The sequence below is a fragment of the Marmota flaviventris genome, chromosome 14 (genome assembly GCF_047511675.1).
Source record: "Marmota flaviventris isolate mMarFla1 chromosome 14, mMarFla1.hap1, whole genome shotgun sequence".
NCBI lineage: Eukaryota > Metazoa > Chordata > Mammalia > Rodentia > Sciuridae > Marmota > Marmota flaviventris.
Window position 1 is genome coordinate 14,721,003 of NC_092511.1, and position 22,991 is coordinate 14,743,993.

At 33.0% G+C, this 22,991-nt stretch overlaps 1 protein-coding gene across 10 annotated transcripts in view; it reads right to left on the reverse strand.

Annotated features, from left to right (window-relative positions):
- Pum2 (pumilio RNA binding family member 2) overlaps positions 1–22,991 on the reverse strand; it is an 88,518-nt gene that overhangs the window by 37,733 nt on the left and 27,794 nt on the right. For all 10 annotated transcript variants that reach the window (XM_071601364.1, XM_071601360.1, XM_071601363.1 and 7 more), the window contains 8 exons: positions 21,358–21,466; positions 17,773–17,960; positions 17,088–17,257; positions 13,059–13,329; positions 12,728–12,821; positions 6,041–6,166; positions 2,175–2,317; positions 549–681 (listed from right to left, as the gene is read on the reverse strand). In XM_071601364.1, coding sequence (XP_071457465.1) covers positions 549–681; positions 2,175–2,317; positions 6,041–6,166; positions 12,728–12,821; positions 13,059–13,329; positions 17,088–17,257; positions 17,773–17,960; positions 21,358–21,466 — 1,234 coding nt within the window. The remainder of the gene's footprint in view (positions 1–548; positions 682–2,174; positions 2,318–6,040; positions 6,167–12,727; positions 12,822–13,058; positions 13,330–17,087; positions 17,258–17,772; positions 17,961–21,357; positions 21,467–22,991) is intronic.

The following is a 22,991-nucleotide window of genomic DNA, read 5'->3' on the forward strand; positions in this document are numbered from 1 at the left end:
ATATTAGAGACAATGTTGCTATCAGATTATAAATAACAATAGTTTAAATGGGTATAAATAGGTTAAACATGATCGGACAATGCTGAAATTAGAAATATTAGTTGCAAACTTTTCAATATTGACCAATTAAATGACTATTCCCACAAGGTAGGAATGGCAAATAGATTTTTTGTCTCATATGCCAACTCTAACCAACTGGTTTTAATTTCTAAGCATTATACCAAAAATTCTGGGCTAGGTTCAGTTGAAAAGATGCTGTGGTTCATGTTACAGAGAAAAAGAATTTGATATACATATCTGCTATTCAAGTCACTGAGTCTCATGACCTCAGTATTGATTTCAACTATTAGCATGTGAGTTCTAAATAATCTTTTAGAAGGTAGGTAAGACTTCAAAGACACTTCTGATTTATTCACTCTTCAGGATGGACAGACCACAAATATTATTTTAAATCTATTCAAATATCTACAAATTCCAGCACCCTGCAAAAAAACAAACAAAAAAAACAAAACAAAAAAACAAAAAACTACAATTAACCAATTATATACCTGGCATGCCTGTAGCAAGACCCTGACCAAATGCCAAAGCTGGATTTGCAGCTGCTGCAAGTGATTCTGCTTGCTGCCCTTGCTGACCCTGATTGGGAGTAAGAGGACGCTGGCCTGCTCCAGCACGAAGAACCTATAAAGGACAGATGGCTTTCTTTAAAGCATTATCATATAGTAAAAATTTACCATAGACAAATTATGCGAACACATTTCATACAATGAAATTTATATTTAGCATGAAAATTACACAATACTTCACATAAAAAATATCACTGGCTCTTGACAACTTTAACAATCAATAAAGCAACACGGAGGTTCTAGAAAGTCTGAGGGTAAAAATTGTTTCTAATATCAATATTCTTACCAAGGTGGTGGTGGGGGGGAGATATGGATATTTGAAACTCTGATGATCTGTTATGAGATTATGATACAGAGCAAAAAATTCAAATCAAGTTTTCAAAATTCACAAACAAAACAAAACAAAAAACTAACAGCTGCTTTTTAAACATAAGTTAAAACTTAAGTGGAAAAAAAAAAAAAACCCACCAAGATAACATCAAAACAAAGTGAAAAGTTCTGGAGGCAGGTCAAGTTTTACTACTTTGCTGCGCACAGCTGTTTTAGTGCTGATATACAAGCATGATGAGCTTAATCATAAAGTTCACAAACAATTCAGGACGGAGTAGATAAGTAGATTCACTGTAAATTTACCACATTCGTCAGCAATACACACAGGTGTGTTAATAAGTAATGACAGGTTAAAAATAATGTATTAAATAATGCTGTGATATGATGTACAAGGACTAACCCAACAGAGCATCAATACAGTATTAAAATATAGTAAAGAAAATTCCGAATAAAAAACTAACAGTCAAGTAAGCAATGCCATTGTATTAAGTTGCTTCTTTGATACAAATATGATGAATGTTAACAGTCAGAATTGTGATATTTACCAAATAGTTTGTTTGCATTTATCTAAGAAAGGGGATGATATAAAAAAACCTCATGATAAACATTTTCTTTCTGTTTTAAGAAATTAAGGATGAGGCAGAAAGATAGCAATTTGAGGCCAGCCAGTGATACTTATTAGCAAAACTATCTCACAATAAAAAGGGATAGGAGGGGCTGGGGCTATAGCTCAGTGGCAAAGGGCTTGCTATTTACAAATAAAATAAAGGCATTCATTCTGTCCATCTACAACTACAAAAGAAAAAAAAAAAGGGCTAAGGATATAGTGGTAGAACATCCATGGGTTCAATCCCCGGTATGGTGGGGGGAAAATAATAATAATGTACCTAATAATCTAATTTTACATTGGAAACATACTAATATTTAAACTTGTAATTTAAATACCTGGATAAAAATGAAGGTGTAATTATTTTGATAGTAACATTATTACTGCACTTTTAAGTGATGAAACTTAAAAATTGCTATTTTAATAACAGAAATAAAATATAACCAACTCTTTGAATTCATATAATACTAATCAGAAAAATATGCAATAAATAGTTGTATACCAACTATACGACAGCTACTATGTTTCACAGAGGAAAAAAGAGAGAGAGAGGAAAAAACACCTTTAACACCAAAGAATTCTCAGATATTATTTAATGAAGGAAGGCTTACCTGTTGCTGTCCAGGCTGAGCTTGTGAGGCTGCTTGCTGATTGGCTGTATTGTTTGCTGCAGCTGCAGCTTGTTGCTGAAATAAGTTGGCTGGATACACCCCCCATGGAACACCATAATACTGAGGTGGAACCACGGCTGGACCTAAACCCCATCCAAACAAAACAACAAAAAAACCCAACAACTAGATTTTATATTACCACCGGATTATAAAAGGGGACAGGTATAAAACTTAAGAGCAGAACATGTCCTTAGACTCTTCTACCCACTTACATGAGCTATATCCTTTCTCTTTTTTCTGATTCTATTAAGAAGCAAATATCATTCAGGTTCGGATTATTAAGAGAGGAAAGTATTCAAGAATGACAGCTATGGTTTTAATGGAGATATGTGAAGCACAGCTAAATACTACCAATAAACTGACAGGACACTTAGTCTTATATTCAACATATACATACTGCCATTATGGCCTGATACAGACGAACACAGATAACACATTCAGGGAACATTGGACAACAAAACTTGTTAGAATTTCTTATGGTCAATTTGTTACTTCTCTGAAAAAGAATACTTTCTGATAACTGAAATGAATTACATTCCCCCGCCTTTTGCTTTTCCAAATATAACATAAAACTAGGGTATATTTGGGTACCAAGCTTGCTACAAAAGTATCTGAATTGCAAGCATTCAATTTAAAATATTTTCATATTTGAAACAGAATTAGCCAAAATTCTCACAAAGCAATAGCAAATTATGTGAAAACAAATGAGACATCCGTGTTTATGTAGTTAGAAAAATGAGACTAGTGAGTCAAGACAAAAACTAGATACAAGCTCAGAGAAAACCTGAGGTAAGAAAGCAAATTAGAAAATACAAAAGAAATTGTTCCTGTTCTAGTACTTTGTTCAAGATATTTGATTTGTGAAGAGCGAACAGAATTAATTATATGCATAATAATGAATTTTTTGGGCTTTCAAAGATATCATTAAAATGAATAAAATATCATGATTTCTAATTTATACAACACTCTAAAATTTTATTAGTCAAAATTTAGAACATTTGCTTTGTATATATTAAAAAGTCAAACTCTCAGTTTCCCTTTGTTATAGAAGAAAATGAAGCCAAATAGTACTGACCAAATAACTAAAATGAAAAATTATGTAAACTTAAATGCAAAAAGTATTTCTAAAGAACACAACCTATAGCATGGAGTATTAAAACATTAAAAAAAAAAAAAAAATCTTAAGTTTCAAAATCCTCAAACTCCTAAGAAAAAAAAGTACACATTGTAAAAACAATAGAGTCACACATCTACCTAGATCCTCACTCGCTAACATGGCCAGAAGCCACTTGTGGGTACTGAACATTTTAAAGACAGAAAAGACCAACTAAGATGAGCTTTAAGAGTATAAACTTACACAGGATTTTGAAGACAGCATGAAAAAAAATCTATTATTAAAAAATATTCATTATATGCTCAAATATATCTCAGATCTATTGACCTAAATCAAATGTATTACTGAGATAAATTTCACCTATTCTGTACTTTTACAGTGTGGCTACCAGAAAATTTTAAAGTTCATTTTCTGGCTTACACTGCATTTCATTGTATAGCACTGCTGCCTGAGTCCAGAATGTGTAGTATGCCTATTCCCAAACTAAATGACCTCTTAAAGTTGTTACTTTCAGTTCCATAAGTAAATGGTTTTCTGTATGGCATTATACCAGCACTTTATGTACTAACATCCAGTTAAACGGCACTAGAAAAGCTCACATTATTGAACTGCTCACATTATTGAACTGATATATATTTCTACACCAAAGTCACTGACTACGAGAAGTTTTAGTCTACTAGTTAAGTATCGAGCAAGATTTTGAAATTAATATATTTCGCTCACTTTTTAAAAAAGATCTTGAGTTTGAAAGTTCAACATCCCAGGAAAAGTAGACTGTTCAACAGGCATGATAACAAATAAATAAATACCTGGTATTATATTAAAAACATCAGGTTGATAAGTGATAATCACTTCAGAGATGATATCTTTGAAAGCCAAAAAAAAAAAAAAAAAAAAAAAAAAATAGCCCCAGTCTCAAGTTTTAGAATATAGCCCATCAGCAAACTCATTCCAACAAACACATTTCTAAGGCCAACAGCAACCCATTCTTGCCTTTAAAAACAACGTAAACCATGCCTAACTCATTTCTGTCTTTGTAGTCATTTTAACCTAAAACAAACATTTCCCAACAACCTTACTTAAAATCACAAATAGCACTGCTCACTAAGACTGTGTCTGAGCACCTCACAACTCTTCCTCACTGAAATAAGCAACAAATACATTAGGGGTGTGTATGTGTGTGTGCGTGTGTGTATGTGCGTGCGCTAAGGATTGAACCCAGGGCCCTTGTGCACGTGAGGCAAGCACTCTACCAATTGTATCCCCATCCTCAGTACACTAGTTTTCATGTCAGGTTTTTAAAATTTTTTAAATTTTAATTTGTTATATATGACAACAGAATGCACTACAATTTTACATTACGCATAGAGCACAATTTTTCATATCTCTGGTTGTACACAAAGTAGAGTCACATCCTTCGTGTCTTTATACATGTACTTAGGGTAATTAAATTAAACCCCTATCTCTCACCATGCATAAAACTTAAGTGGAACAAGGACCTAGAAATTAAACCAGAGACACTGCGTCTATTAGAAGAAAAAGTAGGCCCAAATCTCCATCATGTCGGATTAGTCCCCAAATTCATTAATAAAACTTTTACAGCACAAGAATTAATAACAAGAATCAATAAATGGGATGGATTTAAACTAAAAAGCTTCTTCCCAGCAAAAGCAACAATCAGCCTACTAATTGGGAACAAATTCTTACCACACGCATGTCAGACAGAGCACTAATCTCTAGAATAAATAATCTCTAGAATAAAGAACTCAAAAATTTTAACACCAAAACAACAAATGACCCAATCAATAAATGGGCCAAGGAACTGAACAGACACTTCTCAGAAGATATACAGTCAATCAATAAATTTATGTCAGATTTTGAGTGGTAATCTTGGGCTTTGAAAATTTTCAGGAAGTTCTTTTCAACTCCATCCTACCTTTTCCCCTTCCTTCTGGTACTGGGAACTGAACCCAGAGAGGTGCTTTACCATCAAGCTATACCCCCAACCTTTAAAAAAGATTTTTTTTAAAATTTTAAGATAGGGTCTTGCCAAGTTGTTGGAATTACAGTTGTGCGCCACAGCTCCCAGCTCTGTCCGACACTTTTTTCCCAGCTGGCTTGCACATTTTAACATTACTCAAGAAACTTTAAGATCTATATTCTTTCAAGACTTCTAAAGATCTTATACTACCCCTGACTCGGATATTCACACTACCTACCTCTAAAACGTTACTTTCCATTGTCTCTGTAGGTATTAAAATGGAGATGCACAATCAACAATGGAAGATTTCTAAAATTAAAAAATGAAAATGCAAAACAACTACATAAAGGAAAGAAAAATAAAAGGGTTATTGCTTAGGACTTTCCATGACATTACAATTGAATAAAAATAAACTCCCAGAGGGGCTGAAGCTGTGGCTCAGTGGTAGAGAGCTCGCCTAGCATGTGAGAGGCACTGGGTTCGATTCTCAGCACAGCATACAAATAAATGAATAAAAAAAATAAAGGTCCATCAACATATATATATAAAAAAATTAAAAACAAAAACAAAAAACTCACTGAAAATTTCAATCCATTCTGGATGTTTCAGTTTTTCTTAGGAATTGCAAATTGCCAAAATAGATAAAAATAAAGCTTAATCCAAAATTAAAACTAAATTCATAACAAACAACAAAGATGAACAATAAATTACCTGCTAATGTTGCTGCTGCAGCCAATCCTGCTGCAGTATATGGATCGGTCCCCGGAGGAGCAGCACTAATAATATATGGATTTGGCACAAATGCAGCTGGAGCAAGGCCTGCTGAGAACACACCAGCTACATTTAAAAGGAGGAGAAATAATGAATAAAAATGCAAAGTATATTCTCTTCATTAAGTAAAAACATTTCTATTCTGAATCTGGGAGGGGGAAGCAAAGCAGCAATATAATGGTTCAATTTTTTACTAAGTGACCCTGGGTATGTAACAGTAACTGATTCTAAAGTTTTTTGTTTAAGATGCCGGTATACCTTCAGTTACCCTGTATGATTTTTTGTGAGAATTAATTCCACTCCTTGGAATACCCAGGAGTACTACAAGTGTATGTTCACATTTTTTTGCTTGTTTGTTTTTAGCCTTTACTAAATATAAAAGTGAACTTAAAGTCACTTAAAAAAAAAAAAAAAAAACTCTTCTTTATTTCCCTATTAACTTGAGGACAAAGTCAAAACCACTTAGTATGAATCAGGAAGTTTGGCAGACTTCATTCTGGTTATAACACCAGTTTTATTTCATTTTATTCTACAGCTCATTCATCCCATCAACCCTTTCCCAAATTTAATATCCCTCCTCTCTATGTCCATAGGACTTTCTATACTGTTTTCTAATTGGTAATTGACTTTTATTGATGGATAGAGTGCTTTGTCAGGACAGATCGAATCCTCCTTCCTTGTGTTGAATTCCTAAGCCATAGTATAGCTTACTAAAGACTGAATGAGAAACTACTACTGAACAGTAGTAGTTTTAGCTTTAAACACTTACTATGTCCTACTACCCTACAGAACTTTTAAATTCTTTGAAAATGTGTTGTCAGGGTTTTCTCTTCTGGAAAGTAACTGAGATAAGTGAATAGTAAGGGAATAGTGAATAAGGATGTATTTAAAGCTTAAGGAGATCAAGTTTGTTCAAGTTTAAAAGATAATGGGGGATTATAGGTATAAGTAGATGAATGTAAACTAATTTTACCCAAAGGGGAAAAAAATGTAAAATATATCTTATCTAGGCCTTAAAAAAAAAAAAAAATCAAGATTCTGAAACTACTTTAAAACCTTATTAGCTTTCAAAGTGTCCGACTATGATCCACAATACAAAATACATTTAAGATCAACTTATACATAGCGAATAATGCCACAAACAAGTCCAGCAGAAAAGATTTTACTGGGATTGAAGATGAGACTCAGCGGTAAAGTGCTTGCTTGCCTAGCACACGGAAGGCCGAGGGTACAATTCCCAACACCCACAAAAATTACCTTTTGCAATTCCAATACTCTATATTGTGCAGCTCTTAATTTATTACTTTCCACATTATCTGTTTGATTTTTTTAAAAATATAGGCCACAACCCACAATAGTGACTTCATGTACAAGTACAAACAGCCATTTTCAAGATCTGTTTTATAAAGGAATTAAAAATTATAGTGTGGGCTCAGTAAAATCCCCTTCATTTGCTCAGTCATATTCTTATTCTCATCTGTCAGGAATTTCTTTATCATAAGAATAGAGAATTCTATATTAGTAAAAACTAATACTAAAAAAAATTCTACAAGCTAGGCCATCCTTGATGGAAAAATATTCTATGGTTTACCATAAAAAAACATTATTTTAAAACATTAAAATTACTATTGGAATCTATCAATTAGAAAATAATTGGCTTATACCCTTCTCAATTTTTAACATTTGATATTGTAGACTATAATATTTTAATATGCTTTTTCCACTTGCCAAATAATCATAGATCTTTAAGTCATAGACCATATCTAGCTCATTTATTTAATGGCCACAAAGTATTTATGCTATTGTATAGAAGAAACATAGTCTACTACAAAAATACATTTTGATGGTTCATAATCTCTTACTATAAATAGTTTTTTTTTTAAACTATGTGGGTCTCTATAGTATCATAGTCTTATGAAAATTCATTTAAATGGGCAAAAACACATAAATTCTTAATCCATTTCCAGACTATCCTCCAGGAAATTGTACCAAATTTACATTTCTATTAAGAATATTGGAGGATGCCATTCACACTCTTGCCAAAATAAGACCAAAATAAACTTTTTAAACAATTTCCAACCTGATACGTAAAGTAAAACATTAAAATAAACAAAAGCAACCATTTTGTCTTAATTTGTGGTTCTGATTCTCAATAAAGTTTTTTTAATATTTTTTTCTCATTTAAATTTCCAATCCAAAAGGAATGAGGCTCAATTATCCTACCACGCTATTTTCCAAATAAACATTCTTTATTTATTGATTTGAAATGTCAAATCAGATTAAAATTCATGCCACCACGATACTCTACACACACAAACACCCACACCCACATATACACATACACACAAAATCAAGATTGTTTTTGTTCACTAAACTACTTGTATATTCTTAGGCTAATACATTGTTTTAATCACGGTAAATAACAATAAGCAAGTCCTGCTCCTAAATTTTAGCTTTCCATTAATTTTCTAACACAAACATCAAATTTCTAAGTTTCAAACAAACAAACAAAATATCCTGTTGGAATTCTGACTAAGCATTCATTAAATGTACAACCAGAGAGATGAAAAACTGTGCTCTATTTGTATAATATGAATTGAATTGCATTCTGCTGTCATATATAACAAATTAGAATAAATAAAAATAAGAGTCAATTTTGGGAGACGTGACATTTTTACAATGATGATGCTGAGTTTTCCCCAAAAAGCCTGTGTCTCCATTTTTTCAAGAGTTCTAGAAAAGTTTGTAGTTTTCCTTACAAATGCCTTATGTATCTTTAGTTATTCCCTATTTCACTCTATAGCTTGTTATTTTCATATCCTTATTACTATGCAATGATTCAGTGTTCTGGAAGATTTTTAAAATTTTACTTCCTAGTTCATTTTGTCTTAAATAATAACAGCCAGGCAGTTATGCAGTCTACATAGAACTATTTTTTTCCAATAGTTTTTACTTCCAAGATCCAGAAATGGTTCATTTTGCATCATTTTCTGATGTGAAGACCTCTAAGGATGTTTGACAGCTTAAGGCTTTTATTTTTTAATGTTCTGAATGTTTTCAAAGTTCTTTTTAAAACTTAAAGTCCCTTTATTTTTATACCTCGAGTGTGAACTCTGTTGCATGACTGTTGTAGGCGACCTTCCTTATTTTTATTATTATTTTGTTTGAAACACTATCTTTTGTGAATTTTTCCTGCATTCACCTGTCCATATTTGGTATCAAAAGAGCCTCAACTACATCCTAGAAACTAACCTCCAAATCAAGCATTCTATTAATAGTTTGGGATTCTTAATTTATATAATTAGCATTACTCAAACTCTAATCCTGGTAGTTTATTTCTCTTGTAGGTCTTCACAGGCTTTATTGCCAATTACTGCTATCAGTTTTCATTCAATGTCCTGTGTTGTAAAAATTCCCAGCTGTCTACAAAACCTTATCTTTTTCTTTGAGCTCACAAGCAGATGAGCAGGGTGTCAATGTCTGTTTTAAAAATATATTGCATCTATTATCACCTTTTGGCCCACTCTATGGGCTAAGTGCGCCCTGTTAATCCCTTAATTTTTTCCTTCTTTTACAAATTAGCTAAGAACAGTCTGAACATATTTAAATGGTTGAGGAAAAAAATCGCTAAAAGGAAAGTATATGAAATTCGAATTTTAGTGCCAATAAATGATACTCATTCATGAAACATTTATGGCCACTTTCATGCTACAATAGCACAATGTAGTAGTTTGTGACTGAAATCATATTGCCTACAGAGCTAAAAATAGTTACCAACCCCTTAATATATGAAAAAGTTTTATCAACCCCCATCCTAGCATAATCTTTACAGTTGCACTGACAAATGTGGCAGTTACTAGCCCATATAATCCCTGGGCATTTCAAGTGTAGTGTAACTTGAGATTAGCTCTAAGTAGGATAATGCATACCTGATTTCAAACACTTAATATGAAGAAAACAAAATTTCTCATTTATAAGCTTTCTACTGATTATTTTTTGAAATGATAATAGATATAATGGGTTAAAATAATCCATTAGTAACAAACAACTCATATTAATTTTATGTATTTTTAGACTTTAAAATCTGACTACTAAATAACTAAAACTACATATTATATTTCTATTGGATAATGCTAAATGAGCCATTAGCCAGCCAAGACATGACTGAGCAAACTTTGATAAAATGTATTAATTTTTACAATCAGTCCTTTTTAACAGTGGAACTAAGATGTGGTGGTCATCTTAGATAAGTTATGCTTTCTTAGAATAATTCTATCTCAGTCAGGTTTTCAAATTCATTTGAATTATCTATATGGTTTCAGAGTTCTTTTGCCACATCTTTGAAGGTCATGTAAGTCTAATATTACTTAATGTATTACATGATTTTAAAAAATAGAATATCTCTAGAAATTCTTTTTATGAAGCAGTATTTTGATTCAAAAACTTTAAAAAAACCCAGCAAAAATAGAGACTAAAGTCACTTTAATAATGATGCAAAAGGGGCTGAGGATGTGGCTCAAGTGGTAACGTGCTCGCCTAGCATGCGTGAAGCATTGGGTTCGATTCTCAGCACCACATAAAAATAAAATAAAAGATATTGTGTTCACCTAAAACTAAAACTAAAAAAAATAAAACAAATGATGCAAAAATCTTAAATAAAATATTAGAAATTGAAAAAGAAAGTTAAAACAACAAATGAATGCATACAAGTCATTTTTATTTTAATGAAAGCATGATTTAATTTTAGAAAATACCATTCATTAAATCTAATATGATATTCAAGATCTTTCATGCATGTTTAATGAATGACAGGAGGTTATTTGATGGCAAAATAAAATATTAAGAATATTTAAACTTATATGACAAACTTTAAAGCACTCATGAACACCAAAGCAGACCTGCATAATCAAGTAAAGAGACATTATGCCCTGGATAAGAATACTTAATATAAGGATACTAATTTTCCATAAGTTAATTTAAAAAAAACTTAATCTGATCTTCTATAAGTAGATAAGTTGATTCTGAAGTTGTTATGGGGGGGAAAAAAACCCACAATGGTAAATTGGCAAATGATGAAAAAAAGTTTTAAGATTCCAAAGAGCAACATTAAAACATATCATAAAGCCTCAAGTAATATAAACTGTGTGTTGCATGAACATACAGCAACCAGTACATTTTTAACATTACGAGAAGAAAGGATTAAGTACATGGATAAAAGGAATTTAGGAAAAAAGACAAAAGAAAACAAGGCCTGGGTGGATGCTGCTATTAAAGGTCAACTACAAATGTGGACACCTTTGATTAAAAACAAAAGTGAAATGTGGGACCTAGGAAACCTTATTGCACTGATACAAAACAATAAGAAATTAAGGGAAGAGAACAAACTTAGCATTATTTACCCTTCCTTCCACAGATTCTGATAGAGTATTCACAAGTTCTTTAACTAGAAAATAACTGAAGTTTAGTTAAAGTCAGATAAAATAAATATGGTTCCACAACATCTACACATGTAATAAAATGACTAAATTATATACAGTACCAGTGTCACATTACTGGTTTTGATACTGTGCTGTAATTAAGATGTAACCATTAAGGGAAACTAAACAAAGGAGTATGGGATCCTTTGCACTCTCTTTGTAAATTCCCTGTGAATTTATAACTATTTAAAAATAAAAAGGAAAATCCCCTACTAGCAAGGTTTATATGCAGTTACAACATTTATATGTATTAATAAGCAATAAAGATTTGTACTTGATGGGAGGATGGAGTAAGGAGAACAACAAAAAACCCAATATAAACAATAATATGTGCCAAGCTTGAACTCTAGTAGGTTGCAAATAAATAATTCACAAATCTAAAGGTCAGAGATCATATAACTTAATGAAAGAAAATATTTTGAGAAATTTTCTTGGAATTCCGATTTCTAAACAATTTTTAAAATGAACACTTTTACATGAAACTGAATACAAATAACCACACTTGAATGTCCACACATTTAACTCTAGCCTTCACATGGGGAGTGGGGGTAGGAGGACAACACAACACTTAAGCACTGATAACTTTTATCAAGTTTGAGATCTTTATTTAACCAATGATGAAAATAATCAGAGTAGGGCTTGGGGATGCACACTGGTAATTCCACATACTTGGGAGTCTGAGGCAGGAAGATCACAAGTTTCAGGCCAGCATGGGTAACTCAGTACTGTCTCAAAATTAAAAATAAGCCAGGTACAGTGGTATGCACCTATAATTCCAGCAGCTCAAGAGGCTAAGACAGGAGGATCACAAGTTCAAGGCCAGCATCAGCAACTTATTAAGGCTCTATGCAACTTAGTGAGACCCTGTCTCAAAATAAAATAAAAAGGGCTGGGATGTAGCTCAGTGGTAGAGCACCAGGGGTTCAATCCATGGTAATGCCAAACAAAAACAAACTAGAAATAATTCTTCCTCTAATTAATACTCTTGCCATATAATCTATTACTGTTGATCTCAACAGGATGATGGGATGTTTCAAAAATAAACAAAATAGCACCAATTGTTAAATGGGAAAATAAAGAGTAACAGTCTAATAACTTTAAACAAGATTTTTCTAACACTGTAGTCAAAAAAAGCAATTTACAGACTCACCTATATGTGGCTGCTGAGCTGCTGCTAATGCATATTGCTGCTGTTGAGCTGCAGTTAACTGCTGAACTGTTAGTGCATTAGTTCTCTGAAAGAGCTATTAGGAAAAATATTTAATACAAATATTAATTTCAAAATATTTCACATCTAATTAGAACGCTGTGAATAAAATATTTTAAACACGTATCAGAAGCACTGAAATGCAAGGACATTTTAATCAATAAAACATTAAATGTTCAAGAAACTCCACCATTCATATCAATGCCTCATACTACATTGGTTATATACCAGTATACAGTTACAAGGACTTTCTTAAAGAAGGTGTATGATTTACCTGCTGCTGGGAATTGTACTCAAAGAGGCCTACAGTAGCTCCTGAAGAGTCCATGGGTACCTGGTTACCAGGATAGTCAAACTGTAAGGAATCCAGACCAACTTGTTCCATGGCATCCAGATTCTGAGTTTCAGGATTTGAAAATTCCTCAACAAGTGGCTTATTAGCTGTAGGATTAGGAAGAGGACCCAATCCTTCTGGGGGATTAGTATTGGGGCCGAGGCGCTCAACTACTTCAGTTGGAGAGGCTTGACGACTTCCAGGAGTACGACTGGAAAAAAGAAGAAGAAAAGCATTATGTGTAAATATAAGTCAAAAGGTAAAATGAGAAAGTAATGAAAATAATGAAAAACAAATAGTTATAAAATATGAAAGCAAATAAGCCATTCTGAGTCACTAATCATTTCATATCTCAGGTCCACTTCCTTATCGAGGAAAGATGATAAGGAATGATGATAAATAAAGGACCTGGTGGTTCCAACTAACAACTAACATTCTACTCTTTCCCATTTTCCCCCTAATATAACTTGAGGTGACATGGTTTCAGCCAGGTATGGTGAGATTTTCTATAATCCCAGCTATTTGGGAGGCTAAGGCAAGAGAATCACAAATTCAAGGTCAGCATGAGCAAGGTAGTAAGACCTTGTTTCAAAAAATAAAGAGGGCTAGGGATGTAACTCAGTCATAAGAGCACCCCAAAGTTCTATTCCCACTGCCCACCACCCAAAAAAAGATGACATGGTTTTAGTAGTTTTTATATTATTAATAATCACTCTCCTCAATTTCAATATTCTAATGACCAACTCAATTTTACTGGTAGGAAAAACTACATAGAATTACGATCTAGGCTAATACAATCTGAAACCTTTGCCTCAAATCACAGACAAAATGAATGGTAGGTATGAAAATCAAACTATTATGTAGCAAATGTGGGAAAATTCAAAATCAAAATCCATCCATCATTCTGCTATCCTGCCCACCAGCATGTAATTTTGTCATAACATCTTGCTTACTATTATTTAGAGGAAAAAAAATTGGCCATAGATCATTATGGTCTTCATGACTTAAGAGGGTGAAACTTGCTAGACAACAGAAAATGAAACCAAATGAAGACCAAAAAGGCTGACTCTTGACTCTTTTAAATATGACTTTTGAGTAAATCATTTCATATCTCAAGTCCATTTCTCTATCAAAAAAAGATGATGAGAAATGATGATAAATAATGGACCTGGTGGTTCCAAATAACAAGAATAAAAGAAACTGTTTATGAAAGTCCTCTATGACAGGTATCCAGAGACCATCTTTATCATACCAAATTGTTTCAGTCTAAATCACGAGAAAGAAATGTAAATGTATAACATATGTATCAAAAATTAAGGCAGGGCACACAGTAGAACATGCCTATAATCCCACAGACTCAGAAGTCTGAGGCAGGAGGATTCCAAGTTCAAGATCACAGCAACTTATCAAGACACTGTCTCAAAATTAAAAAAAAAAAAAAAGACAAAAACAAAAAACTAAAAAACACCACTGGGGCTGTAGCTCAGTGTTGGAAGGCCCCCTGGGTTCAACCCTCATTATCCCCCTACAAACTCTTTTGCTGGGCATGGTGGTACACACCTGTTAACCCCAGCAACTCTGGAGGCTGTGGCAGGAGGTCTGAAAGTTCAAAGTCAATCTGAGTTTCAAAAAAGGGCTGGATATATAGCTTAATGCTAGAAAACTATGGGTTCAAACCCTATCATACAAAAAAAATTTAAAATAAAAATACAAAACCTTTCTCTACTATACTATGGCCTCTTTAATTTTCTCCAAGAAATTCAAGTTAGAAACAAATTAAACATCAGTTTCTTTGCAAAAACACTCTTCACAGTCTCAATTCTATTCTTACCTTTTTCTAATCCTCATTTATAGTCTGTATTTTCTTCATAAATATTTATAAGGAACCCTTTCACTTACAAAAAAGAATCAGTTTACTGTTCTGAGAACCATGCATTCATGGTATGTTCAAACATAAATATAATTAAGTTAATGGCAATAAGTATTTTACCTGGCTTTTAATGCGAGTTGTTATGTCCATCTAACTCTGTCCCTAAATTCAGGTGCTCCACAATGACGTAAATATGCTAGCATGCAGAGAGCAGTTTGCAAAGCCAATACCCAACTATAAGAACTCTTCTCCAGATAGTTAACTGAATATACATTTTATTTAATAATCAGGCATTGTCCTTGCAATATTAGATGATTTTAAACTCCTTTCCTCTTTAGCCATATCCACTTGCATGGGAAAATTTCAAAGTTTCGTTTTTTCATTTGGACCATACCAGAAAAAAAAAAAAAAAAGAAAGGATTTTGTTTAAAACCAGCCAATTAAAAAACAAAACAAAACAAGTTTCCTTGGGTCTTTCATTCATTTCAGTTCTACTATAGGAATGTGTACATCGATATGTCACTTAACATACAGATTCATGACATGCTGACATAGTGATCGTGATGGCCACAGCTATTTTTTGAAACATTTTTTATATTGCCAAGTAATGATTAATATTGTATTTAAATTAATTAATGGTTTTAAACACATATCCAAAATAAAATTTGAATGCTTATAAATTTGGTATTAATATTTTAAGGGGAAAAGTAAAAACTTCCACACAAAATAACTCAAATACCAAAAGCAGAGGGCATTTAAAAAAAAAAAAAAATCATTGTACTATCAGTGGTGCTCTTGCTATAGTTAGTGGTGTATTAACACTTCAATTATAAATGTTTAGTCTGAAGGGTTTATAATTAACTGAATATTAAGTGCACACTGTTTACTACAACTTAGGAAAAGAGCAAAATCAGAAAATGAAAAGGTTTTAAACAGCACAAAATTTCGCATTAAAGAGGTTTATAGGCTTTGGATGCTTTTTTGCACTCTGAACAGATAGAAACACTGCTGCTTTTAAGAAGTAATGTTATTCTGCTTTGGTAATTTAAGGTAATAAATGCAACCCACCGTGCACCTAAACGCTTGTTATCTAGCATTCTATGGTTCACAAGATCACAAAGGAACTGTTCATTTTCAGGTAAAGTCTTCAAAATATCTGATTACTATAGTGTAAAAGTATATGAAATCAGTATGAAGTAACAATTCTCTAAGATATAAAGATATACTGTCTAATTTAGTGTCAAAGGTTAAAGAAGTACTAAATGCCTAAAGACAACTACAGCTGGATATGGTGGCACATGCCTATAATATCCCAGCTAGTAGGGAAACTGAGGCAGGAGGATCACAAGTTCAAGGCCAATCTTGGCATATACGCAAAATCCTGTCTCAAAAGCAAAATTTTAAAAAGGGGTGGGAATGTAGCTCAGTGATAGAGCACTTGCCTAGCATTTGGCCCTGGGTTCAACCCTTAGTACCATGCACGAGAGAGAGAGAGAGAGACAGAGACAGAGAGAGAGAGAGAGAGAGAGAACGAACACTAAAAAAGTGTTAAGAATTCTGAGTTTGAAGCTAACTTTAAAAAATATTTTTTAATATTGTAGATAGATATAACAACTTTATGTGTATATATACACATAAAAATATATGTATATACATATAGAATTTATATACATAAATATACATTATATATAAATGCAGTGTTGAGAATCAATCCCAGTGCCTCACATGTGCTAGGCAAGCACTCTACTACTGAGCCACAACCCCAGCCCAGAGCTAACTTTTGAAGTCTCTCAAGTCTCACTAAATTCTAACAGAGGAAAAAATTCAAATTTAGACTATATCAGCAGAAAATTAACAGCAGCTTCTGATACTAATCCTTCAATAGAATATACTGCTTTAGATCATGTTTTGAAGATGTATTTTTAATTGTTCATAATCATTAACTATTTTTTCTTATGAAAAAATAATTGTCCAGATTAACACCAGGTACAAAGGAAATCAACAGAAGTTGGAAAAATATCAAAATCAGTCACATCAACTAATTGTAATAATCCTTAAAAAGAGATAACCCTTTCTTCTCAAAAAAGTTAAAATCTTACTTAAAATCTTTGCAATCGGCATCCATTCCATTTGGCAAACCTCTGCCATTTATTTTAGAATCATCATCATCTCCTTGTTTAAGATCTCTGTTTTGGTCCTCCTCAAATGGAGAAGCCTTGCCTTTTTGATCTCCTTTCTCAGGTCCATCTGTTTCAGCATCTCTAGTGCCCTGAGGAAAAAGAATCTGTTTGATTCTGAATACTTAATAGAACACACAAAAAAAGGCACCATTTGGTGACCTAAAACTACACTATCGTGCATGTAAACAAGAGAAAGCATTGAAACTTATTTTAAGTTCATAGTCAATTATTTTAGCAAACGCAAAAAATTTGAGTACAACTAGTGATTTATAACAGAAGGGCTAAGGCAACCTTAACTATAGCGGTGCTAGAAAAGCAGTAACACCACAAACTAGATTAAAATATTTAATGGATAGGCAATATTATTAGTTACTTCCAGATCAAGAAATAAGTTTTAATTTGTGCAAAATGTTTTAAAATTAACGTGATTTTTGTAAAATGGTTAAGATTCATGAAGTAGACAAGTGAAGAAAACAAGGGTCCAAACAGCTAATAAAATTTCCTTTAACTTTAAGAAGGTAGGGAAAAATAAACTGACTTAAAAATAAAATATAACCAAATAACAAACAAATATTAAAAAAAAGTCTTTATTCAAAATACTTACAAAAGTTCCTTTCCTGAAACGAGAATCCAATTTATCAGCAGGAGAAGAACTTAGTACATATTCTACCATGCTCACGCCAAGGCCTCCACTTTCTGATCGCGGAGACAATATTGCATTTACTTCACTGTTTCCATGAAAACCCTGTCCAGATCTTCTCTGTACCATAATAGGCTGGGACATTGAATGATCTGTTTTGGAATAAAGATTAGAATTATATATTTGTACTTTCAAGTTAAACAAAACAGAGTTTCACAAGTATACTAAAGAAAGAAAAATCAGCACTTCATTTTATTTTGAAGATTATTATTATTATAATCTTGTAAACAGCTTTTCATTCTGTTAAGAGTCAGTGGCTGGGGCACACCTCTTGAAAATACAAATGAAAAGAACAATTTAGAAAAAAATAGGAAAAGCCTATAGAAAGAAAAATCAAACCAAAAAGGTTAATGGAAGTAGAAATATTAATCTGAAAGCAAAGTTGCTTATAAGCACTATGTCAAAAAGTTAATATTCTTTTGGTGAGTCCTATGAAATCAGTTTTTTGTTTGTTTGTTTTTAAGGGAAAAAACAGAAAACACCTTCCAAACTGGCAGTATTTTCATAGTTCATACTGCTGTCACATTAGAAACATGAATGAGTTGGGAAAAACCAATAATACCACAGTATTTCCTTGGTGAAAAGGCTAAATACCACCTTAAGCTTTTATTTAAAAAACACCTCTTTTGACAGTCAGGGCTTGGGGAAGCCTATAATCCCAGCAGCTTGGGAGGCTGAGGCAGGAGAATCAAGAGTTCAAAGCCAGCCTCAGCAGGCGCTAAAGCAACTCAGTAAGACCCTGAAATAGGGCTGGGGATGTGGCTCAGTGGTTGAGAGCCCCTGAGTTCAAGCTCAGATACCCCCAACCCACCCCCAAAATAAAAAAGATAAAAAAATCTTTTCTAGCTGGGCGCAGGGGCAGATGCCTATAATCTCACTGATGGGAGGCAGGGGCAGGAGAATCACTAATTTGAGGCCAGTCTCAGCAACAAAACACTCCTCGGTCATTCCCTGGTAATTCTCAAAACAAAATTATTCACCTGATACAAATTCTATTTTTACATATTTTTATAATGAAAGGAAAATAAAATAAAATACAAATAAAATTAACACATGGGAGGCAACATTCAAATAGTTTTTGCTGAAATCTTTTGAAAGGAACCAGTAAGTTACTAGTTACTTCTGGTTCACTCACAAACAGGTAAAATACTAGATGTTATGTTTTGCCCTTCAACTATCCACGTTGAGCATCACTGTGGTATTCAATTATCATTTCATTTAACTATAATTCATAACTTTGAATGATTGCTACTTTTGTTGAACTATATTAAAACATTTCTATTTCACCATGTATATACAGGAGAGATTAGCCATTATATCCTTTCATTCAAACATTCATCCACAGTTTAAAATACTGATTTACTGCCCCTTGTACGCTAAGCATTATGCTACATTTGGAAAATTCAACAAACAAGATAATCTCTGTCCTCAAAGAGCACAGATTTAATAGAAAGCAATCATAATAGGATAAAAGTGCTTCAATAAAAATAATCTAGGATATTATGGCAATAGAAAAGATGGAGCTTTGATTCTTCCCAGTCTTTGAGTGAATCCCAAAGGAAGTTATATTTAAGCCAAATATGAAGGGTAAAGAGTTTAAAGTGTGGGGGAAAGTGAGAGCAATCCAGTTACAGAAATCCACTTTTCAAAGGCCTGAAAGTACCAGGAGGACACACTGAAACTGATAATCACAAGTATATTGATTTAGCTGATGTTATGGTTTGGATGTAAGGCGTCCCCCAAAAGTTCACATGTGAGGCAATGAAACAAAGTTCAAAGGAGAAATGATTGGTCTACAACCTTAACCTAATCAGTGAATTACTCCCTGATGGGATTCACTGAGTGATAACTGGAGGCAGGTGGGGTGTGGTTATGGGGTTTATATTTTTATCTGGAAAGTGGAGACCTCTGCTTTCTGATCACCATGTGATCTGTTTCCCTTGCCACATTCTTTCACCATGATGTTCTACCTCACCTGCAGCCCCCAAGGAATGGAGCCTCTGAAAAACTATAAGCCTCCAAATAAACCTTTCCTCCTCTAAAGTTGTTCTGGTCAGGTTCTTTAGTTGCAGCAGAGAATCAGCTGATTAAAATAGCAAACAATGAGTATGGTATACGAGTAGGTCTCCTGCACCCATGGAAAATCTTAGAATGACAAATCCTTTAGAACAAGGAATGTATTATTCATATTTGTATGTGCTTGAAATCTAATAAATGTTTGTTAAGTAAATAAAATTCCATTCATTTCTAGTTTTCTCATGTTTTTTGGTAAAAGACTAATATTCATCATCAAAATTTTAATCTATGCAACTAAAACTTGGGAGAAGTGATAGAAGAACTGACTAAAGTGATAAATTTGATATTTCTTCTATCTTCCATCCTGAAAATAATTTTTCATTTCCATGTTCTGCTCAGGATGCTTTGCATGTGAATACTTTATGGGTCTAATATGTTTCTGTTCCCCAAACCTGGCATATTACCTGTTTGTTATCACTAAACTGAAAGAAAATTTCCAATATTTTAAGGAAATACCAGCCTAAATTAGCTATTACCAAAAGTTTTTGATCTATTTGATTGAAAATGAAATTAAAACTTCTTTTAGATCTCCCTAACCTTTGAGTTTTAGCTTTTAGGCAATAGTTTTATTGGGGAATTTGGTTTTTTATTACTTTGGGCATTTTGCATAGGTAAAGCAAGCTGCATTAAACTCAGCAATAAAAAGAGAAAACTTATTTGTAAAATTTATGTTAACAGTTCTGTCTGTACAACTCTCAAATTTTACTAATCAAAAACATTTCCAAAATATAATGGTTTACAACTGTGTTTTTCAATTTACCAATAAATACTGACACTCCTACAAGTTATATTCCTTACATGCCAGTACCTTTTCTCCTTAAGAGTTTCTTAGATCAAACTGTCTCCTCACTCCTTTTGGAAATCAAAAACATTCATCTGCTCTTTTCTAGGAGTTTTATGTCACTAAGACAATTAACTTCCTTTCTGGATGTGGCCAATGTCTAATAAAGCTTAACTGAGCAACAACTAGATAAATCAGTAGTCATTGTCATACAAGACCATTTAAAAGTAAAACTTCTTATGGTTCAACAAATAGGTCCTCTATTTTAGTGGTAACTCAGAATTTTATAATCAGAGTGAATTAAAAAAAAACAAACCAACAAAAACCTTAAGAAGGCCTTAATGTGATAAACACATCTAATCAATTAACTGTACTAATCAAGTAAGTATGCCACAGACAAGGGTTAACTGCCACAAGAAAATGTGAATTATAATGACTTACAAGATCCTATTTTTCTCTGAATACTATTTAGGGATAGGCAAGGCTTTAAAAAACAACAAAAAACACTGAGGTAGAGGGCTGTGGGGGAAAGGCAAGTGACACCCTAGGGCCAGGGCCAGGGTGGGGACTGGAAAAAAACAAAACAAACATTGAGTTTATTCATAATTCTCATGCATACAACAATAACTTACGAGAAGTTCCCCATGCAGTCTCTCTCCATTCATCATCCCCAAGAAATATGCCTTTTTGTCCATCTTTTGTTGAATCATCAGGTTCCCAAAACTTTTTGGTAGGCAAAAGCTATTTGGGAGGAAAAATTTACATTTAAATTTTATTCTAATTACAAAGAATACAAAGGGAATAACAAACATATCACTAATAGTACACATTAGTTTTTGATGCTAACAAAAATGAGAATGATGTTTTCTAAATTTTCTATTAACAGTAAAATAACTCCCTGTTTATGTTTATGTACTGGTTCTAATAATTCTGAATCTAAACAATAAATCAAAGTCCACTTCTGACTACTGTTTTTCAAACATTTTTCTTATGTGGTTTTCTTTATATGTAAATTTCTTCAAAATGCCTATTAAACTTCTTACTCAAAAAGAGATCATTAAAAGAATGATTAACATTTTTCTTTTACTTTCAAGAACTGCCTTTGGACAACCTCCTATCCTACAACATCCAGGATAGAGAATATTTTTTCTTTCTTACTTCAGTCATTCAATGACAGTGAATTTCACAATTCTTACTAGCTCCTGAATACTATGAATCCACCAATTCCAAATCAGAAAGCTATAGATAGAAAACACACACAGAAAAAAACCTACAGATACTTTTGAAATAACAATCTTAAGGCCCTATGCTAGATAGTCTACATGGTGACATACACACCATGTAAAAATTGAGTTGATAAACCATTCACTGATTAATCAAAATGTATAATTCCTAGCTATTCCTTAATATCCATTCAGGTCTTTCCTTGCTACTATACCTGATGCTCAGGAGACAGCTTGGCATATCTGTTTGAATATACAATCTTTCTGAGACATACATTTGATATTTTAAATAAGCATTCATAAATAAGACACTCTCAGCCCATAATTAGGTGCCCAGTCCTTCAGTGCTAATAATCAAACCTGTATATACTTCTAGTAAAATACATATCATACTAAATTGCCTATGTGTGCCTCTTTAAGGGCATGCTCATCTCATCTTCAGAGCTCATAAACATATAGGCTATGATAAAATATAACTAATACTTGAATTGAGGTCTGAGAGAGAATATACTGGGGGGGGGGGGGCGCGCTAGAGGTTGAAAGTGGGAAGGCAAGGTAAGGAAAAAAAGCATAAATAAAATACAGTCAAGCACAAACAAAGGCAAAACTTTAGAAAATGTAACATGTGGAGAACAGCATATAAGAGAAACAGATGTTGGAAGGCCAAGACTTAATACTGGTAAAGCTAACCAGGTCAATTATGAGGACTCTTAGGAGACATGTTAAGTAAATTGGATGTTATACTTAAGTAACAAGAGAAATCAAGACAGGTTGGCAAGATAGCCGTTTTGAAAAACAACTCAAGTTGTAAGGAATAAGAGATAGAAGGGGAAAGACTGGAGACAAAGAGACCAGTTTAGGAAAATTACAATAGAGTCAAAGCAGCAAGAACTGAAATAGGGTACTACTAACAGAAAGAACTGAGAAAATAAAATGGATCTGAGAAGCATTCTAGACAGTCAAATTTGGACCTGAATATGGATAATGGGAAAAGGTGTATAAAAGGGATACAACCTTAGTAGTTGGATTAAAAAGATAATGAT